General features: G+C 54.5%; 1 protein-coding gene and 1 long non-coding RNA gene across 8 annotated transcripts in view; one reads left to right on the forward strand and one right to left on the reverse strand.

Moving 5' to 3' along the window:
• The window catches only part of TBC1D9B (TBC1 domain family member 9B), a 41,366-nt gene extending 22,969 nt beyond the window's left edge, over positions 1-18,397 (forward strand). Inside the window, exons 8-22 of one of the 7 annotated variants that reach the window (XR_011505693.1) lie at positions 3,468-3,629; positions 3,911-4,061; positions 4,564-4,778; positions 6,340-6,457; positions 7,254-7,539; positions 8,670-8,799; positions 8,935-9,033; positions 9,799-9,867; positions 10,801-11,041; positions 11,428-11,493; positions 12,858-13,006; positions 13,181-13,252; positions 15,076-15,138; positions 15,702-15,811; positions 17,075-18,397. Coding sequence is in view for 6 of the 7 variants with exons in the window: in XM_044777522.2 (XP_044633457.2) it covers positions 3,468-3,629; positions 3,911-4,061; positions 4,564-4,778; positions 6,340-6,457; positions 7,254-7,539; positions 8,670-8,799; positions 8,935-9,033; positions 9,799-9,867; positions 10,801-11,041; positions 11,428-11,493; positions 13,181-13,252; positions 13,513-13,563; positions 15,076-15,137; positions 15,698-15,811; positions 17,075-17,761 (2,523 nt within the window). In the remaining variant the exon portion in view is untranslated. Of the gene's footprint in view, positions 1-3,467; positions 3,630-3,910; positions 4,062-4,563; positions 4,779-6,339; positions 6,458-7,253; positions 7,540-8,669; positions 8,800-8,934; positions 9,034-9,798; positions 9,868-10,800; positions 11,042-11,427; positions 11,494-12,857; positions 13,007-13,180; positions 13,253-13,512; positions 13,564-15,075; positions 15,139-15,654; positions 15,812-17,074 lie in introns of all 7 variants that reach the window. The other 6 variants (XM_044777526.2, XM_044777522.2, XM_044777523.2 and 3 more) reach the window with 6 other exon arrangements.
• A 1,310-nt stretch (positions 18,398-19,707) lies between these two features.
• LOC139046124 (uncharacterized) lies at positions 19,708-21,453 on the reverse strand. The gene is made up of 2 exons (XR_011505695.1): positions 21,315-21,453; positions 19,708-19,862 (listed from the first exon to the last, which is right to left on the reverse strand). It is a non-coding gene; the product is annotated as an uncharacterized lncRNA (long non-coding RNA).
• Between the last annotated feature and the right edge of the window lie 91 nt (positions 21,454-21,544).

A 21,544-nucleotide genomic window follows, 5' to 3' on the forward strand; every position in this document is an offset into this window, starting at 1 on the left:
AGGAGGAGAGAGGTGATATGTAGTATGTGACTTTATTTGCTCAGATGACGGAGCTAGAGCACGGTGAAAACATGGGAGAAAAGGTGTGGGAAGTAGCATGCACTCATTGATCACGTTATTAACTAAGAGTCAAACTACATCACGCTAACGTACACATTGGCAGGGGAAGGAGAGGGCTGCCTGCTGACTTTAGCGTTGCCATAGTAAGACTCAACAGCCCCTGAACAGAGGCACCCAGGTGCTAGGTACAGAGATGGTTGTCAGCATACACAGGCACTCTGACAGACTGGAAGAAACTTGAGAGGGAAAAGCATACAGTGGGTTTAGGCAACTCTCTCAAGAAATTTTGTATAAAGGTCACCTGAGAATACCAGCGTCATTTTGGTGGGGAGGGGGCGCTGGGAGCGTCCCTTTTTACTTGAGGTATAATGTATATACACTGAACGCATGATTCTCAGTGTACAGCTGGATGGACTTTCACAAAGCCGAAGAAAAAGGAGAGTTTGTAGGGACAACGACAGCACGGTTCTGTGCTGACAGGAATGAGTCCAGGGGAGGGGCAGGTGCTTGAGGAGGGCCCTGGAGGTGGGAGGAGCGGGCCTGGTATGCACAGCCAAGGTACGGGCAGCTAGGCAGGTGGGGTGGCCGTGAGCGGTCCTCAGATTGCTCCTGCTTGCTTAGTTACACAGAAGTCTTGTTCCGTGGAAGTGAGAAGAGCAGGCGGTCCGGGAGGTTTGCCCTGAACAACTGTGTGTGATGGTTCCCTAGAGGAAGGGGAGAGGGCCTGGCCTGGGGAATGCAGGATTCCCAGGTGGCATGGCCTGCAAGCTTGTGTCACGCCGGGATGGCCCGTCCCTGCAGCGTGGGTACTGCTGAGTCTCATCCTTGAGGCAGTCTCCTTTCCGGCACTGAGATTTCTGATTCTCTGAGGTTCTCTGTGGCCTGCAAGTCCATTTGTGTCCGTATGCCTTTGGAGAACTTTGGGCGGGAAGCAGAATCTCAGCATCAGGGTGCTGTTGGTCTGGACTGGGGTCATGCCCTCTGGGTGCCAGCAGTTTGTCATGAAAATGTACTCTAGTGGACCCAAAATCCATTTCTAAAACACCAGCCAGGTGCAGAGGGGTGGCCTGTGGGCGTGAACCTATCAGAGTTCTCTTTATTCCCCCTTTTTATTAAGAACAGCTCTACTGAGGTGAAGTGGACATGCAATGTGCTGTACCTATTGGAGAGTACAGTTTGATGAGTTTAACATGTGTTCCCTGTGAGATCATCACAATCTTGGCAAGGCTTCTCACGTAAGGAGCACAGAGAAGGGGAGTGTTACAGGAACGCGTCCATCGCCGCTGCCCCTGCCCTGGTGGATGGGACCATGGCTGGGGAGATCAGAGCCCACAGGAGAGCGCAAAGTCAGGAAACCCAGCCCAGGCTGGAGCACGCCAAAGGGGGCTCACCAGCCTATGAAGCCGAGAAGTCTGTGCGGCCTGCCACCCCTCTTCGGAGCCAGCCTCTCGCCAACTGGATGTGGCTTTCTGCCAAGAGAGCGTCATTCCCAGGCCACGTATGGTACCAGGATGGTGGCAGCAGCTCCTGCATCCTCTTTGGCTCATCCTAACATTTCCCGTAGAGTCACCACTGCATTTCCTCGCTGGTGACTGGGTGACGCAGCACCCTGGAGCCCCCTGAATTCAGGGTGGGAAATGCTAATTAGCTCGGGCCATCACTCCAGGCCTTCAGAGCCCACAAAGCATTGGGCCAGAGCAGATAAAGATGTGCCCCCAGGTGAAAACGGAGAGCTGCTGCTGGTAAAAGGGGAAGTGAGTTCCAGGGAGCCAATGACCAGTGTCCACCCAAGAGCAGTGCTCCTGCCAGTGGGCACTCAGGGAGGGAGCTACGGGGAGAACAGAGTAGGTGCCAGCTCTGGACCCCCTTAACCCCCCAGGCCAAGAGACAAGCTCCCTGCACAGGCTGTTGCCAGTGAGCTCACCTAGAAGTCAGGTGCCTGCAGGCAGAACACAGCCCAGGGGCTATGTGAGCAGAGGGCAGGTGTCAGGTATCACCCACACTGTGCCTGAAGGGGCACAGGTGCTTTCCTGAGGAGCTGGGTTTGCATTCCAGCTCGAGACCTCCTCCCTGGGGGTCAGGCTAGGAACTTACCTGCTGACCTGCTGGCAGGGTGAGGGCTAGGGGCATGGCTCCAGAAAGTCGGAATAAAGATCCTGAAGGTCAGGGCTTCTTTGCAGACCTTTGTCCTGAATGCTCCCTCTTTCCTTCTGCCAGCCCCACATTGTCCTCCTGGGAAGTTCTCACAGCACCCCCGGGGCTCATTTCTCTTGTCCTTTGGCCGTCTGTGCAGTGGAAAGCAGCTCCCCAGGCTCCTACACTGGGGAGGGGCCTACAGCCCTACTAGGCCCTCCTCTAACGCAGCGCCCTGCTTATTAGACCTTTGGGAGAAGTATCCCATAGCAGAGGTGGTCCCCAGGCAGGGACCCCTCCCCACACACCCAGCTCTAGGTCTGTGTCTTTATCTTCACCCTCAAAGCCCTGGCAGCCTTGTTGGAAAACACAGCTGACTGTTGAGGAGAACTCGGTCGTGAGCTGGCATGAGTATCCAGAGCAAAGAGGTGATGTGGCCACTGCAGGCCACACCGCACATCAGGCATGTGGGCTGGTCAGAGGAAGTCCTTGCGGGCAGTGACCAGCCCTTGGAGGGTCTAGGAGCCCCTTCTTCTTCAAGGAGCCCTTGCGAGCACAGTGAATGGATAGGCCGAGGGAGAGAAGATTCTTTCCTCACTCAGCATCACTGAGGGTACCCACAGGAGGGGTCACCTCAGTTAGGACTCAGTCAGTCTGGAAAGGGGAGGCTGTCAGATCGAGACCATGCTGGGGGATCTGCCCCGACGTCACCCTGCCTCTGCTCCGCTTTCCCCATGTGGCTCGGTGCTGGGCTCCGTTGGGGGCCCAGTGCTCTTTCCCAACAGTCCCAACCTGAGCCGGTCACCGTGGCCAGAGGCCACATGCTCAGACTCTGCACCCCAGAGGCTGGAGCAGAGAAGGTGCCCCAGGGAGCAATGCGCCAGGTGGCCTGCCCGCTGTGAGCTGCCGGGCGCTGCCAGCCAGGCTCTGTAGGGGGCGCAGGCGTTCAGGAGGGGGCACCCAGGGTGTCTCCTGGGCCCAGTCTCCCTGGGAGAGGGCCTGGCAGGATGGGCCCCAGAACCCTCCTCATGAGAAACTAGCTAGCGTGGGTGGGCATGCTGAAGGGAGGACAGTGTAGGTGTCCAGCTGGCTGGAGAAGAGGTAGGGCTGGGCCGCCACATAGCCTCCTGCTTGGCCAGACTAAGTGTTGCCTTCCCACTGCCATCTGCCCCGTGGGTGGGGGTCCAGCTCTGTGACTGGCATGCACATCAGAGGCCCCATGAGCAGCTCACTCGTTTTGTTCTGTGCTTTCCTGCCCGTGTTGTATTTTCTAGGCATCCCCAGCTCCTGAGGCAGCATCAGAACAGCCTGCCAGCCCGACCTCACCCCTCGGTGGCCATCAGAGCTCCTGTGCGCAGCAGGCGCCCACCGCTTCCCAGGGCCTGCTCAAGCTCTTCCAGAGAAGCGGGAGCATGGAGGATCTGGGGGCCAAAGGGGTAAGCCTGGGGGAGGCCGGCCAGCTGTGACCTCATGCCTTCCTTCCGGTCACCATGGGCTCTGGGCCTCTGCAGGGAGGCCGTCCTCCTGATGCCTGAGGGCCGTGCGATGCTCAGCCCAGCCTGGGCTCCTGGCGTCTTGCCATGAGCCCTGGGAAATCAGAGATGGCGAGTCAGCACTTGAGATGGAGGCAGCCCTGTCCACCAGGCCTCAGTGGCCCGGGTGCACCGGTGAGGCAGCGGCGCTTGAGCCCACAGATGCCGGTTTGCTTTTCCCACAGGCCAAGGAGAAGATGAAAGAGGAGTCGTGGAACATTCACTTCTTTGAGTACGGGCGCGGCATGTGCATGTACCGCACGACCAGAACACGGGAGCTGGTGCTGAAGGGCATCCCCGAGAGCCTCCGGGGCGAGCTATGGCTCCTCTTCTCTGGTGAGCTGCCTGGAGGCACAGCCTCCACGGCCTCTGTGTGGGAGCTCGGCTGACTCCTGGGCCTCCTCGGTCAGCCAAGCAGGACCTGCCAGGCCTTTACAGGGCAGAAGTGGGGTTCAGCTGTGAGGGGCCTTGTGCAGGCCCACACCAGGAGGGACAACCTGGGGAGCAGATGCCAAGGGTGGGGTGCCATCACCAGGTAATGCCTTCCCGCCTGCAGTGGGAGGACGCCCCCCTAAGGCCTCCTTTTCTTGGGACAGATTCTGACAACATTTATACTCTTGGCCTCTGGGAAGGTTTCAGGAAGAGGGCATGTCAGCCATTCGAACTTGGGCGGAGCTACCCCTCCCAGGGGCAGTCACAAGGGAACTTTTGCCTCATATAACTGGCCCCACAGTTCCACTTCTCTGTGGTACATCAGGTCTCCAACCTGTCCTATCATTGCCCCCAAAGTCCCAGGAAAGGAGGAGGAGAGAGGCAACTGCCGGCTGTGTCTCCGCAGGGGCCTGGAATGAGATGGTGACTCACCCCGGCTACTACGCTGAGCTGGTGGAAGAGTCCACCGGGAAGTATAGCCTGGCCACGGAAGAGATCGAGCGAGACCTCCACCGCTCCATGCCTGAGCACCCCGCCTTCCAGAACGAGCTCGGGATCGCCGCACTCCGGCGGGTGCTAACTGCCTACGCTTTCCGAAACCCCACCATCGGCTATTGCCAGGTAAGGGGGCTTAGTGGGGGCCCAGAGGCAGCATCTGCACCAGAGGCTCAGAGGAGCAGGTCCCCGTGAGCCTGAGTGGTGGCCTCACACATCTGCTATCGAGCCTTGTTCCCTGCAGCAGAAGCCTCACCACAGAAAAAGATGTAATTAAGAACAATATTCATTGCTCACCTCATCCCCATGCCATATATTAAGTTGTTTTCTATGTGCTTCTGATCTGGATCCTAGAGGCATTTGATGTTTTTGTGTGTTTGGTATAATGCACGTAACACAAAATTTACCATCTTAACCATTTTTAAGTGTGCAGTTCAGTGGCATTAAGTGTTATGCAGCCATCACCACCATCCATCTCCAGAACTCTTTTCATCTTGCAAAAGTGAAACACTCGTACCCAGTAAACAACCCCCTTCTCCTTTCTGTCTCTATGAATCTGACTACTCTAGGGACCTCATATGAGTGGAATCATACAGTTTTTGTCTTTTTGTAGCTGGCTGATTTCATTAGCATAATGTCCTCAAGGTTCATCCACGTTGAAGCCAGTGTCAGGATCTCCTTCCATTTTAAAGCTGAATAATACTCCACTGTGTGGATAGATCATGTTTTGTTATCCATTCATTGGTCAATGGATGCTTGGGTTGCTCCCATCTTTTAGCTACTGTGCAAAATGCTGCTATGAACATGAGTGTGCAAATATCCGTTTGTGTCCCAGCTTTCTGTTCTTTGGGCTTTATACTCAGAAGTGGAATATCTGGATCATATGATAATTCTATATTTAATTTTCAAGGAATTATCATACCATTTTCCACAGGAGCTGCACATTTTACATTCCCACCAGCAATGCACAGTGTCCCAATTTCTCCCCATCCTCACCAGTCTTGTTGTTTTCTGTTTTGTGATGGGAGCCCTCCTGATGGTGTGAGGTGCATCTCGTTGTGGTTTTGATTTGCATTTCTGTCAGCATTTGATTGTCAATCCAGTGGGCGTTTTCCTGGACAGGTTGAATGGCTTTCTCTCTCCCCTAGATGGCATCGGATTTCAGAGAAGCAGGCCAGCTCCCCCAAAATCACTTTCTGTAGGACCAGGGTTCTGCATGACATCTTACTAGTGCATGGAAAGCCAAGTGTGCTGGCTTTAAATAATTTTTAAGATAATTTACCACCACTGAACCTTTTTCTTACAGGCCTTACTGTCAGCTCAGGCTGTGGGTGGTCCCTGCAGCCTTGGGGCTGTCACGTGGGTGCAGGGCTCTGCCACACAGTTCACTTACACGTCCACTGGGCCCCGGGTCGCACCTCCAACACCACAGACACCACTCTGAAGAAGTGCCACGTGCTGATGTCCACCTTTATGGTTTTCCCAGTGCCCACTGGCCTAATTTGAGGGACTTGGCTGACTGTTTTTATCAAATTGATTTTCTGAAAATTGCCTTTTAGCAAATTGCCCAGAGTTGGGTGAGACAACTTGTCATTGCCAGACTTGGCTTGTAGAGTGAGGCCATGCAAGTCCCTTGCGGGAGGGGACAGTTTTACTTGATGTCCCATCGCCATCTCTGTGCCTGCAGGCCATGAACATTGTCACCTCAGTGCTCCTGCTCTATGGCAGCGAGGAGGAGGCCTTCTGGCTGCTGGTGGCCCTCTGCGAACGCATGCTGCCCGACTACTACAACACCAGGGTGGTGGGTGAGTGCCGTGGCCCGGCGGCTCCCCTTGGCCGAGCACGTCCCACACGTGAGCTCTCAGGGGCCTCGCAGCCATGCTGCAGGCTGCACCGTCATGGTTCATTCGACAGATTAGGGAGCTGAGAAATGGTCACACAGCCGGAAAGGAGAGAGCCAGACCCCGACCCGTCGCCTCGCCCAGACTTTGTACAGATCCTCAGGAGCGGCTGCAGCGAGAGTTAGATGTTACGCAGTCGGGTTTCTGAAAGTTGGTTTGGGGCCTAAATTCCCATCCATCTAACTCAAACTTTTTTACTGTAGAAAATTTCAGACATCGCAACTAGAACATATAGTACACCTCCATGTACCTAATACACAGTTCAGCTGCTATGAACTTGCAGCCTGTGTTAGTAAATAGAAATGGGCTTACAAGTGTATTTAATTACATGTGTAAGTCTGTGATTCTAAGATGTCCTTCCCCTCCCGTTTGGTTTTTGGGGTTTACACTCTTGGCGTCCTTTAGAATCACATCTGTTCACAAGCTTCAGGGCAGGACACACAGAACCTGCTGAGGCCACGGTTTACTTCTGACGCTTCTAGGGAGAAGTGAGTGCTTCCCCAAAAGAAAATCCAAAATAATGGAAGAAATCATTGTTTTCACACAATGGTTTGGAAGCTTAGAAAGGAAACTCACAGGGTTCTTTTATTTCTTGTTTTCTCCACCCCACCCCACCCCCTCTAGCCCTCAGTGTAAGTGGAGCTGGCCAGGGACCGGGTGGGCTTCTTGCACCATTCAGACTCCTTCACCCTCTCCCTAGGGGCCCTGGTGGACCAGGGCATCTTCGAGGAGCTCACGAGAGACTTCCTGCCGCAGCTCTCGGAGAAGATGCAGGGCCTGGGGGTCATTTCCAGTATCTCACTCTCCTGGTTCCTGACCCTCTTCCTCAGCGTCATGCCCTTCGAGAGTGCTGTGGTCATCGTTGACTGCTTCTTCTATGAGGGCATCAAGGTGATCCTGCAGGTGGCCTTGGCCATCCTAGATGCCAACATGGAGCAGCTGCTGGGCTGCAGCGACGAGGGCGAGGCCATGACCATCCTGGGCAGGTGACCAAGCCAACCTCTGTCCTCCCGCTGGGGAGCTGGCCGGCATTCCCATGAATGCCAGAGCCCCACCCCTCACCAGCCCCAAGCTCTCCTGGGTCAGCACTCAGTGACCATGCCACCAAGCGCCTGGCCACGGCTAGACCCAGGGACACTCTAGGGGGCAGGAGAGAGCCTCCTTTCTGGTGGGAAACAAAACAGTACTGGGAGAAGATAAAATGGGCTGTGGGCCAGAACTTGCTGGGCTGAGGGCCTGGCACGCAGGAGGAAGCTGGAAAAGCAGGGCCTCCAGCCTCTAGCGAAGGCTGGGCATCTGTTCCTTCCACAAAGCAGCCCTGGCCATGCCTTCCCAAGCTCAGCAGCATCACAACCTCCCTGTCACCTAGACAGAGAGCCCAAGGCATCAGAGTCTGCAGCTGGTTTCCATGCCCGTCTCCCACACCACACACATTGGGCCCCTCAGGAGCTGGGGCCTGACTGGGGATGGGGCTGGAGCCAGTGGGTGTGGGGGACCAGCCACTCTCTCCCACCTGAGTGTGAGGCCCAGCCCCAAGAGCCTGGGAGGGCATGAAGTCCTGGCTGGGCGAGGCCAGCCAAAGTCGGGCCCTGTCCCGAGGCTGTATGCCTGGAGAAGCCAGGTTCCCGTGGACACCCTCCCAGCAGGCTTCTCCTGTGCCTTCCTCCTGGGACACTCCTTGGGCCCTGATTCTTCCTGGCCAAAGCAGGGGATTTCCAAAGCCCTGGTGACCTGCCAGAGGGAGGGAGCGTATTGTCCCTCCTACTGGGACAAACCTTTCTCCTGATGTGGTAGTGTCTGGGCTTAAAAGGGTCACCACCTACAGGACCCCCAGAGGACAGCCTGACTTCCTGAGACTTGGTGCTCACACCTCACAGGAGGCAAGGCCCTCTCTCCCCTGCCTCCAGGGGGGCATCCCAATTTGCCAGGGCACACCTCTTCCCTCGCCTCCCCTTCCAGCAGAGTCAGTGGCCCTTCTGGAGGATGCCCAACCCTCAGCACGCTCACTCATTAATTGGGAGGCTATGCAAATTAGGTCCCTGCATATTGCTTAGCTGTGGGTGAGATATCCCTGTCACCTGTAAGTGGTCTAAACTTCTGTCCTTCCACTTTATAGATACCTGGATAATGTGGTCAATAAGCAGAGTGTTTCTCCCCCTATCCCACACCTCCATGCCCTGCTGACCAGTGGAGATGACCCTCCTGCAGAGGTGGACATCTTCGACCTCCTGAAGGTGTCCTATGAGGTCAGCACTTACCGGAGCTGTTTGGCCAGGCCAGTCCAACCAGGGCCTTTTGGGTGCAGGTGGCCCAGGTGGGTGGCGGCCCTCTGCTCTGTGGTTCCACCTTCTCTCACTGAATCACCTCTCTCTGGCCGGTAGAAATTCAGCAGCCTGAGGGCCAACGACATTGAACAGATGCGGTTTAAACAGAGACTGAAAGTAATCCAGTCCTTGGAGGATACAGCCAAGAGGAGTGTGGTACGCACGGGGCAGAGCTCTCGTGGCCCCAGGTTGCTGGCAGGGGCAGGGCTGGGGGCAATGGCACAGCTGGGCTGCTCCTGCTCCTCAGGGCGGGGTGCAGAGCTCCCCAGTGCTGCCTTGTGTGGGACTGGATCCAGCGGTGTGGGTGCAAATTTGGGGAAGTGGGAAAAGGTCCCAGTCACTCTTTGCTGCTCATGGTTTCGTCATTGGGAAGCTTCTCTGACACCCCAGTGCCTACAGACCAAGCTTGATCTTGCTCTGCACTGAGCCCTCTTGGCCTGTCTTTGCCATCTGATCCCTGACCCTGGCCCCAGGTAGGGACACTCAGCCACCCTCTACCTGCCCAGACCACTGTGCCTCTGCCACAAGCCTTTTTCCCCCTTTCTCTGAAGGGAGCATTTCCTAGGAGGTTCTAGAACAGCTTCCAAAGAGCCAGTGCCACGGTCTTTCCAGAGACCCAGACAGCAGTCGCCAAGTGACTGCCCCCACTGGATGTTCAGGACAGAATGGCCCCAGTGCTCACCAGGAAGGAGCTCAGGGAGTGTGAACTAAGTGACAGGATGGGTGACGAGGGGAAGGTGTGTGACCACACCCTCTTTCCTGAACAGACTGCCCTCCTACGCTTGGCAAACTGGCCATACCAAGAGAGTAGTCTGTGCTTTTGCCCTCATCCACATGTGGATTTTCTCAAAGAACGTCTTGTTTTTACCATAGCAGGAACTTGAGAATTCACCAATACATCCTGCTTCTTTTTCCTTCTAGGTCCGAGCTATACCTGGGGACACTGGTTTCTCAATTGAAGAGCTGGAGGATCTTTACATGGTGTTTAAGGTGACACAGCAAGGGCAGGACCAGTACCCAATCCTAGTCCCTTAAATGCATTCTTAGCACAGTGGGCTCCTTCCAGGAAAGAAACAGATTTAAAAGCATCCTCAGATGCAGTTATCACAAACCTCACTTGGTAGGCTTTAATCCTTCTTGGAGTTTAGGCAGGACACTTTTAAGTAGCAGAAAATCCACTCAAGTCAACTTACACAGAAGAGGAAATGCAGTGGCTCAGGTAACCCCCAAAATTCTAGGAATGTACAGCTTCAGGCATGGCTGGATCCGGGTGCTCAAATGTGCTGTCAAGCTCCCCCACCTCAGATGTCCCTCTGGACTGCTCTTCCTGCAGAAAGGCAGGACTGTCATCAGCAGCTCCAGGGTTATCCTGTCCTTTCAGTAACCCAATGGAAAGAGAATTTTTCTTTCCAATGGTTTTAGCAAAAAGCAAAGGGTTAATTATTGGACTGACTCAAGTTAGGTGCTGTGGCTACAGGATGGTGTTTGCTGCTGGGCCATGCACCCGCTCCATGGCCTAAGGGTGGGATAGGAGGGCCTCTCCAAGAAAATTTCAGGTGCTATTAACAGAAGAAAGGGGAAAAGAGTTTTGAAGAGCAGGCACAAACAGCAAAGCCCACGCTGTCTTTCTGCCCTTTGGTTGGTTCCCATCTCCCCTCTAGCTATCTCTGGCTCAGCCCCAAGCTGGTCGCCATGCTGTGGCCAGCAGCAGCAGTGTTCTGTCCCCACTCCACGTCTGTAAAAGACAGCCTGATGCTACCGATGGGAGGAGTTCCGTGAGGTGCTGTGTCTGGCTCAGTGTTCAGCACCCCGGGCTCTGCAGACCTGAACAGAGGAGGAGGGTGGACACACCGACTGCCTGGCGATCCTAACCAGCTAGGGGCCTGGAGGCCGGGCCATCTCACCAGTCTGCACCCCCTGCAGGCCAAGCACCTGGCGAGCCAGTACTGGGGCAGTGGACACCCCGCAGCTGCACGTCGGGACCCCAGCCTTCCCTACCTGGAGCAGTACCGCATCGACGCCAGCCACTTCCGGGAACTGTTTGCCAGCCTGGCACCCTGGGCCTGCGGCTCCCACACACCTGTGCTGGCAGGGCGCATGTTCCGACTCCTGGACAAGAACAAGGATTCACTGATCAACTTCAAGGAGTTTGTGACAGGGATGAGTGAGTGGCTCCAGGGCCCATCTGTCCCCTCGCCCTTTCTGAATAAGCCTCCCAATGCCAGCCCTGGCCAGTCTTCCCACTGCAGCAAGCAGAGGGCAGCCCAGAGCCCTTGGCCCTTGATAAGGGAAGGGAGTTTTCTCACTGGGGACACGTGGGGCTCCAGTGGGGGCCCTTCCCTCCACCAGGGTCTGCAGGCTCCAGAGAAGGGCGAAGCTCAGGGGAAAGCAGGAGGCCCAGGGCTTGCTCCTGGGTCCTCTCTGGTGGGAGTCAGGCTGTGGGGAATGTTCCCCCAGATCCCACTGGAGGGGAGGGGTTGGGAGGTGGGCAAGCCCCAGGCTTTGGCACCCTCGTGCCAGCGCGCCCTCCTCTCTGGCCTTCCTCTGCAGGTGGGATGTACCATGGGGACCTGATGGAGAAGCTCAAGATGCTCTACAAGCTGCACCTGCCCCCAGGTGAGCACCCCCCCCCCTCCCCCCCCAACCCCCGCCTGTCCACAGCTGGGGCTGGAGCATCCGAAGGCTTGGGCACAGGCCTCTCTGGGGCTGCTGGGCCTCAAAGCAGCTGGGAGCAGATGGGACCAGGCATCGTGGAGGCTCCCCCATCCTAACAGAGGAGGAGGCTGGAATGCTGAGGCCCAGCCCCAGCCCCAGCCCCAGTCTTGGTCTGAGAGCAAGGCCATGATCTGGGAGGGGACGTGCAGGAGCATCCCAGAGTGGACTCAGCCCACAGGCAAGGATCCAAGACCATAGGCAGCTGGACTGAAAAACCACGAGGGGGTGAGGGGGTCACATGAGTGGAGATTCAAGTTTGAAACTGAGAACCTTTGTGTTGAGTAGTTTGTCCTTAGGTTTCTCAAAGTTCCTGTTATCCCCGGAGGATCAGACTGGAGGGGTGGCCTGGGGAGCCCTGTCTCAGGGCCGTGCACAGGGGCCGCATCTCTGAGTGGGGCCCTGGCCTCCTGGAGACGTTGACAGGCAGTGTGGTGGGCGGCTGGTCAGAAAGCAGGCTGGATCCCGCCGTCCCTGGACTCCTCCTGCATGGGCCCAGCTCACCCAGCTCAGCAAGGGTACCTGCACAGAGTCGTCCCAGGTGGAGTCATCCCTGTTTTCACAGGATGAAACCGAGACTCAGGCAGGGGAGCCTCTGGGCCTGGTGCTTTCCTCTGGGTGGAGCTGCCCTCGTCCCTGCTCTTGTTCACGGCTGCCCTAGAGGCAGCCCGAGCGATCTATAGAATACTGGTGCTGAGCTCAGCCTGCATTGACCTGGGCCCAGATGTGCGGTTTTAAAGCTCACCAGGATTGTTCTGTGCAGCCAGAGCTAGAAAGCCCTGCTTTTGACACAGGTGTTCTCACCTATGGCTGGTTTTTCCCTGTAATGTGACAAGGAACAGTGGCCCCAGGGACACCTCCAGGGAAGGTTGGTACTGGCCACATCTGACTCTGCTGAGGGAGAGGCCTGGGCTGGGCAGACCCCACTGGGACAGGATCCCATGGATGAGGGTACACAGGGCCACCCGGGCTGCTCCCAAGCCACGTCTGCCTGCCCTGCTCCATCCAGGTCTCTGGTGGACCACAGCCCACAGCCCGTCCCCTGCCCCCCATGCCACACATCGTTAAACCCCTCTCACTGCATCACCCTCTATACCACGGGGAGAATAAGCCCACACACAGAACCACGTGCATCCAAGACCCTGGGGACCACTTCATCACAAAGATTGCAACAGGCCAGTATGTACCGACATGGAACGGTGCCCAGGATACATAAAGTGAAAGGAGCAAATCACCTGTGATGGCTGGTCCTGCACATGTGCCTGCAGGAGCATGAAACATCCCCTGAGGAGCCTCTGGGCCTCATCGTCATCGGAGTGCAGGAAGGCTGACTGTTCACTAGACTCCCAACCACACTGGCTGGATTTTTACCTGGACTGTGTATTACGTTTTCAAACACAATGTAAAAGTCAAGAAGGTAACAATAACCAGGCTCGATCATCAACACTGTGACCACACACTGTGCCGGTGGGCAGGAGCGGCGGGGCGCACCTCGGGGGAAGCTCGGCCTCGGCCAGGACTCGGGCGGTTTGCTTGGGTGAGAATCACGTTGTTCTCTCCTGCCCTCACTGTCCTTTCTCTCTGAGTACAGCTCTGAGCCCAGAGGAGGCCGAGTCAGCCCTGGAAGCGACCCATTATTTCACGGAGGACAGCTCCTCAGAAGGTGAGCACTGCTGGGACACCAGCGTGAAGTCTTGCTGTGGGGCCCATGCAGGTGGCCTGCAGCCCTGCAGTGGGCTCAAGTGTGGTGGGCTCGGGAGCGTGCTGCCTCGGCAGCTCTGGGATGAGGAGAAGGGGAAGCTGCCTCCCGCTCCAGGCCAGGTCCCCTGGGGTGTTCTCATTCCTTGTCTCTTATCTCTTCCTTCCTGGACCCTGGCTGCTTCTTCTCTCTGTCCTCCACTCCTTCTCCGCTGTCCCTTCCAGCATCTCCTCTGGCCTCAGATCTGGATCTTTTCCTGCCCTGGGAGGCTCAAGGTCAGTCCCTGTAGGGCAGGACGCCCCTTTGCACTGGGTGTGCCCAGAGCCTTGGGCTCCATTTTCCTAACACTCCCCTGCATGGTCAGGTGGCCTGGGAGCTCTGGGCCCCAGGGCAACCTCCTGCATGGGTAAGTCCTGAAGAGGACCCAGACCCATCGGCTCCTCATGGACTGGGGAGGAAAGGGGTGCATCTGTGCCTGTCATGGAGGTGGCACACGAGGCCATGCAGCACAAGGGGCATTGTGCAGACACCAGGATGTCAGCTCCGTGGTTATATGCAAAAAGTATTCTGTCGTCACATTGATAGGAGGAAACACAAACACTCTCATTGAACGGTGTGAGGCTAACAGCAGACCAGTGGAGGCGGAGGAGTGTGGAGGTGCTTTCCTTGGAAAACGTTGTCAGGTTCTACACAACTTTGCTGTTAAGGAAAAATACATGTGTTGAGTGTCTGTTAGAACTCATCCCTGTGCTACGTTCTGGGCCTGGAACTCGGCAGTCAAGCTGGTGGTGCATAATGCACTTAGAAAACTGACCGTAACTCCACTCTGTAATTTCTTGTGGGGGATAATGTACACCAAAGATAGTACACACCCAAAAGGGAAATTAAGAACTGTGTCTATCAAGATCCCCGAGGCAGTCCTATTGACAGTGCCAGAGGCATGCAGGACTCGACTGTGAAGCTTGAGGACCTTGATCTCAGGTGCAGAAACTGAAGAAGCTGATGCACCTCTGTCATACACAGAACCTGGGCAAAGCAAGGGTGCATTAGGCTTGTCACAGGCATTTCTGGGAGGGGCCAGGGACCGGGGATGCAGAGTCCTGTCCTCAGACCCCCTGTGGCCCCCAGCAGCGGGTCTCCATTCCACCTTGAAAAGCCTGAGCTCAGAGAGGTGCACCTGTCCCTGCCACCACCCAGCATGAAGGGCCGTTCAGATCCAGGATGCTGCCGCCCCACCAAGGGGTCCTCACCAGCCACGCTGCCTCAGGGAACAGGTCCAGCGGAGCTGGGCAGCCTGCTTTCCCCAAGTTCATGGTCTTTGTAGGGAGCACGGTGTGTGCCAACTCCAGCACATGTGTCACTTTAACACATACAGTGCTGAGCACAGGACTCATGTGCATACAGTTCCTCGTCAGCTGGTGAGGCGGTTACAGGTGGAATTGGTAATGAAAACTCCCCTGAGTTTGACCTTTTTCAGCAGAAACCATAGAAATCATTAGTTCTCAGACTTTCTGTCCATACCGCGCATCATTGTTCACTGAACGCTGTGTGATGAGATTGTCTTCCTTGGAGAGGGAGGCAGTGAGGGCTCCGTGGCTCTTTGGTCTCCTGTGGCAGGTGAAGAGCTGGGCAGGTCCTGCTGCAGTGCCGTTGGGGCAGCAGACAGAACAGTCCACAGGCCCAGCCCCTGGGGGAGGGCACAGACGAGACCGCTCACAGTCCTCAGTGGTTTGGAGTTACCACGGAAGAATGTTCTCCTTGTTCTTTTAATTTTTCCGGTTGTCCAGAAGCACTACAGCAGGAACAGCCAGAGGGAGCTGGAAGTGAGGAAGTCGGAGACAAAAGAGAAGGTATATACAGGCTGATCTCTGTGGGTGCTGGTAGAGACCCCAGCGTGTGTGGGATCTGGGCACCCCATCACTGCAGGAGAGCCCCCCACCCCAGGGGAGATGGCAAACTCATGCCAGACAGCCTGGCTGTCCCTGGGGAAAGGGCGCTGCTGAGAAATGAGTGCCTGGCCTATCAGCTGCCCTGCTCTCGACAGCCCCAGGCCTGAAGCTCTTGTGGCCATGAGCACCCCCAAGTGTCAGCACCTCTCCCCAGGCTGCCAGCTTTCTGCCAGGACTCCTATAGGTACCCAGCCAGCCTCTCCTCTCGTGCTGTCCCCTGTCTATTCTCCACGTGGTCCTGTCACCATCGGGGGGCAGACAGATTTGGGCCCTCCTCATCAGCCTAGGTCAGACCTATTTCAGCGTGACTTGGGGGAGACTGTGGTGTTCGGAGGGCTTCTTTCCATCACCACCTCCCCAGATGCAGAGGAGCTCTGTGCTGGAGAACCCCCATCAGACCCCTGCCCCCACCCCCAGCCCTCTCAGTCAGCAGATGGAGATTCATCTTCTCTTCTGACTCGCAGAGGAGAAGGGCGCCAGCCCTCCTGACTGTCGGCACTACCTGCGGATGTGGGCCAAGGAGAAGGAGGTTCAGAAGGAGACCTCGATTAAGGATCTTCCCAAGATGAACCAGGTAGGCCGAATCAGAGCCCACAACAGGCATTTCTGGAGAATTCTGACCAAGGCAGGGCCTTCCCTCCCCCACTCCGCACCCTCCCTCCTAGCACCTCCTGCAGGGTGGGAATTCTGCCTGCCTCTAGAGCCTGCTGGTCAGAGGGCAGTCAGGGATGAGTGTACAAAGACAGGAGGCCAGGTGCTCTGGGGCCTTGTCCTGGTGGTGCTTCATGGTGACGACTTGCTCACAGTCAGTCAGCATCCATGAAGCAAAGAAGCACTGGGGTAGATCAGCCTCTGACAGACGGGCTCGCACCACCTCTTCCTGGACAGCATCAGGCACACCACCCCAACCCTGCCCTGCACGGGCGCTGTGCACACAGAGGCCCACCCAGCCTGCGGCCACCTTCCTTAGCTGCTCTCCAGGCCGGGAGCCTGGCGTCCTGCCAAGGTCTCACAGTTAGGACCGCAGATATCTCACCAGGTGGTTCCTGAGCTGCAGCCTGACCATGGCCCTGCTCTGCCCAAAGGGCACCAGCAGCCTTGGCACTCTCTTACCCACAGGCTTGAAGAACTGGGTGCCCCAGGAAGTGAGGCTCCATCCCATTCTCAGGCCAGGAGGCCTGACTGTATGGTTTCAGGACCTGGAGTCTGACCTCCCCACAGCCCTCAGCTGACCCAGGCTGCACTTGTCATCACCCTCTCGAGAGTTTTGTAGGGGCCAGCCTGGTGGCGCAGCAGTTAAGTGCGCACATTCCACTTCGGTGGCCTGGGCTTTGCTGGTTTGGATCCAGGGTGCGGACATGGCACTGTGTGGTAAGCCATGCTGTGGTAGGCATCCCACATATAAAGTAGAGGAAGATGGGCATGGATGTTAGCTCAGGGCCAGTCTTCCTCAGCAAAAAGAGGAGGATTGGCAGCAGATGTTAGCTCAGGGCCAATCTTCCTCAAAAAAAAAAAAAAGGAAAAGAAAAGAATGGACATAGAGACAAGGAGAGATCCCAAACCATTCTCTCTGGGCCTCTGGGCTGAAAGAAAGGCAGCTGGAAAAGAAAATTCTTTGAAGGGCTGTGTGACATTGGTCAAGTCACTTTCCCTCTCTGAGCCTCAGTGTCCCAATCTGTGAAATGGGCATGACAAGGCACAGCTGTGTGGAGACAACTAATAAGACAACACCCTACACCAGTTAGAATGGGCAGCTTTGTCAGTCTGGCTAATCCAAGGGCAGTCTGACCCATCTTTTACCATCTCTCTGCCCTTTTTCTGTTTTTCCCCTTAAAAGGAACAGTTCATTGAGCTGTGCAAGACGCTTTACAACATGTTCAGTGAGGACCCCATGGAGCAGGACTTGTACCACGCCATCGCCACGGTGGCCAGTCTGCTGCTCCGCATTGGCGAGGTGGGGAAGAAGTTTTCACTGCAGCCAGGCCGGAAGCCCAGGGACCGTGCCCCTGAGGAGGATGAGCCGCCAGCCTCTGACCCACCTCAGGACCCGGCCCAGGAGCTTCAGCCACCAGCTGCAGGCGACCCCCAGGCCAGCGCGGGCGGAGACACCCACCTTGGGAAAGCACTGCAGGAGAGCCAAGTGGTGGGCGAGGGGGGCAGCGGTGAGGGGGGGGGCTCCCCCCCCCAGCTTCTGTCCGACGATGAAACCAAAGACGACATGTCCATGTCCTCCTACTCGGTGGTCAGCGCTGGCTCCCTGCAGTGTGAGGACCTGGCAGACGACACGGTGCTGGTGGGTGGGGAGGCCCGCAGCCCTGCGGCCACCACCCGCTGCGGGGGCGCTGTCGACACCGACTGGTGCATCTCCTTCGAGCAGATCCTGGCCTCCATCCTGACAGAGTCTGTGCTGGTGAACTTCTTTGAGAAGAGGGTAGACATTGGACTCAAGATCAAGGACCAAAAGAAGGTGGAGAGGCAGTTTAGCACCTCCAGTGACCACGAGCAGCCGGGGGTTTCAGGCTGACAGCTCTGCCAGCTGGGGCTGGCCTCTCCTCCCTCCCGCCCCTCCAGCTCTGTTTTCTCCTTAAGGACGCAGCCCTCTTGCTCTCCCCAGAAGCAGTGAGTTGTAAATGGAAGGAAGGCTGAACAGCCACAGTTGGGGCCCAGGCAGGGTCTCCCCGCCCCTCTCCTCCTGCCTGCCTGGTGGGCCCTGCCTTGGGCCCTGCGTGGTGACAGACAGAGGCTCTCAGATCGGCCCGCACTGTGACCAGGCCACACTGCATCCTCTACCCATGGGCGCACTCCTGCCACTGCATGCTCCGGGGGCTTTCCTGCAACTGGGCGCCAGGTAGGGGGGTCACATGCTTGTTGGGCACCAAAGTGGTAGGACCTTCAAGGTGCTCTCCAGGAGCCCCTGAGCCTGAGCTCCTGGCTGGGGGACACGGGCAGGAAGCGTCCACTGCACTGGAGTGGGTGCCACGCAGGCATTACTCTAAATGCTCTTTCAGCTCATCATCCTCACCATTAACTTTAAAAGCACATCCCTCAGGTCCCCATGTATTTCCTTGTATTCATTTCACTTGGCTAAAAATCACACTGTGCTCAATGCCTTAATAAAATCCCTGAAAGAACTAAAAACCACACTGTGTACAGAGCCATACTGTGGCCTCTGCTTGGGGCTCCTGGCTTCTTCCTGGGCAGCTGTGGGCCCAGGCTGTGTTCCAGAGGTTCCAGGCACTTAGACCCCCACGAGGGGTGGGAGTTCAAGGCCCCCAGGGAGAACGGGGACATGGGAGATGCTGATGCAGGCTGAGCAGGGCCTGTGCTGACTGTGCCTTCAGGAAGCCCAAGTGCTGCAGGTCCAATGCAGGAGGCGTGTGCTCGGCCTGGGCAGCAGCAAGCCCTCGGGGTCAGGAAGTGGACTAGGGGCCACAGGCTGCCAGCCGCACCATGAGGACCCCTCACTTTGCAGCCACGTTTGCCCCACATGTGAGGCTTCTCTTCTACTAAAAGATACATTTCTGTGGCTATTTTTTTTTAACTTAATAGCTTTATTGAGGCATAATTTACTGTAAAATTCACTTGGTTTTAAGTTACAATTCCATGATTTTTAGTAAATTTACAGAGTTGTGCAACCATCACCATAATGCAATTTCAGAATATTTCCATCACCCCAGAATGACCCCTTCTGCAGTGTACAGCCAGTCCCTGTTCCCACCCCCAGATCTAGGCAACCACTAACCTGCTTTCTGTCTCTATAGATTTTATGGCTGGTTTTAAAAATGACAATCTCCATGATTTCCTCTTGTTCACAACTGCTGGGCCACATCTCAATACAGGCAGCAAAGCAACATCAAGGAAACTGACCAACTGTTTTCTTTCTTAACAACAAAAAGTCATTATTTAATCAATATAATCTCTTTTCCAGTATTTACGCGAACTGACCATATGCTTTGCCATAAAGTAATTTCAAAGAATTCATACCAGAAAGACTGTGTTCTTGGCCAAGATGAAATTAAGTAAAGATATACATAAGAATCCCACCCAGTTGGCAGTCAAGTCTTAAATTGATTGTAATCAATTAGAAAGATTTAAGTAACTTGGAATTTGGATAAATGTCTTATAAACCATGTAGAAGTGTAAATTTGGAAATATACCAAAGAAATTAAACAGAAGAACATAAAAGAGGAATCTAGCCTTTTCCTATGATAAAAGAATGTAGAAAAATCTACCACAGTACTTTCATCTTCTCATTCAGCCTGGGATGATGTTCAAGATGTTTAATAACCAGAACAGTGACACTAAATAATATATGGATAACACAGTTTTAAATATATTTTTATTCTATAAGTAAACATAATTGTATATTTTGAAACTGCTTACCAAGTGTTATGTTGTACCAAACTATTGAAGTCATTCATATAATCTCCAAGAAAAAAAATACATGTATGTGAATTTTTAAAGGCTTACCTGTGAGCCAGCCCTGATGGCCTAGTGGTTAAAGTTCCATGCTCCACTTCAGTGGCCCAGGTTAGATTCCCGCATTGGAACCACACCACCTGTCTGTCAAATGCCATGCTGTGCCAGTGGCTCACATAGAAGTAAAAGGACTTGCAACTAGAGGGCTTTGGGGAGGGAAAAAAAGAGAGGGAGAGGAAGATTAACAACAGATGTTAGCTCAGAGTGAATCTTTCCCAGCAAAAAAAAAAAAAAAAAAAAAGGCTTACATGTTTATTGCAGAAAGGAGGAAAAAATACAGAAAAGTAGAAAAACTGTTTTTCCTACTAGTCAGTATTTAAGACTAGTACTGTTTTTTCTATATTTTATCTTTTTCAAAGTTGATCTCATAGTCTACATGAGATTTTTATTCTGCTCTTTTCATTAAGCATAAAACGTTTTTTGCAGAGGCCTTCTGCTTTCAGCCCCAATAACTCAAGTCTGTGGAACTAAAGACCTAAATGAGAACAGGGACTATTTATCCAGAGCTTGCTACAGAAAAGGAGGCCGCTGCCATCTGTTGTCTTTGGCAGAGGCTCAAGGGCAGGCAGAGGAGTGGGCATCCCTTACAGTAAAAACAAGGGACGGCTTCAGGTGTGCTGTTTAGAGCCTATTGGCAGAAGCTGAGGCTGCCTGCCTAGATGTCTTCTGTTTGGGGAGCATAATTGGCTTTCTCTGATTGGTCCTGAGATGGAGGGAGGTGCAAAAATTAGGGAAGCTGACAGTCATTAGACAAGTCCTGGCTGCTCTGGAGGCTGTAGTTTGACTTGGTGGGAGGAGGGGCTGGCTGCTGTAGAGGCTGTCATATGTGGTTTGGTCTCTGTCCATTTGTGTATACGGTCTCTCAAACATAATTTTTTTTTTTAAAGATTGACACCTGAGCTAACAACTGTTGCCAATCTTTTTTTTCTGCTTTATCTTACCACCACCCCCCCCCCAACACCGTACATAGTTGTATATCTTAGTTGCAGGTCCTTCTTAGTTGTGGGATATGGGACACCGCCTCAACGTGGCCTGAGGAGCGGTCCCATGTCCGCGCCCAGGATCCGAACCCTGGGCCGCCGCAGCGGAGCGCGCGAACTTAACCACTCGGCCACGGAGCCAGCCCCCTCAAACAATTTTTTAAGCTAATTTGTTTTTTTCTAATATATGCTACTGTGCAAAGTTTGGAAAATGTAAAAAATTTAAAATCATCCATAACCCTAACTCCCTACGCCTGGAAATAAATGACTGGCTTTACATAACTGAAATGCACACTTTCCTTGTAACCTTGCTTCCCAACATACACATGCCGCCATTTTCACTTCAAACTCAGACTTTGAAATGAACCTGAATATTGATCCATGCCGTATTATCATAAACATTCTTTAGAACATTTATTTCCATTTACATTTCAGTGAAACTAGTGCATAAGTAATAAATCTGAGCGATCCAATTATTTTCTTAGGATAGAGGTAATTGCCAAATTGTTTTCCATAATGGTTTTCTCATTCTACCAGCATCATGTGAGAAGGGTTCCTCTCTCATCACATCCTCATCAGGACTGGATGTTATGATTTCCTTTTAACAAGATGGCTTACGTTGTCAGAACGAGTGAATGTCTTGGAGGACCGGCGTTAGGGTCCTAGGGCAGCTGCGACAGGAGTGCGATACTCCTCCCTGCTCAGAGTGGGACTTGCTCCTCCACTTCCTGAGTGGGTCGCGGTGTGGCTTGCGGGGTTCGGGGGGCAGTAAGAGGGACTGATTTTGTTTTCAGCCGCCTCCTGTCCGTCTCCGGGAAGCGTGGGCCTGGTGATACCTGTTTTCCCGG

The sequence above is a fragment of the Equus asinus genome, chromosome 9 (assembly GCF_041296235.1).
Source record: "Equus asinus isolate D_3611 breed Donkey chromosome 9, EquAss-T2T_v2, whole genome shotgun sequence".
NCBI classification, from domain to species: Eukaryota; Metazoa; Chordata; class Mammalia; order Perissodactyla; family Equidae; genus Equus; species Equus asinus.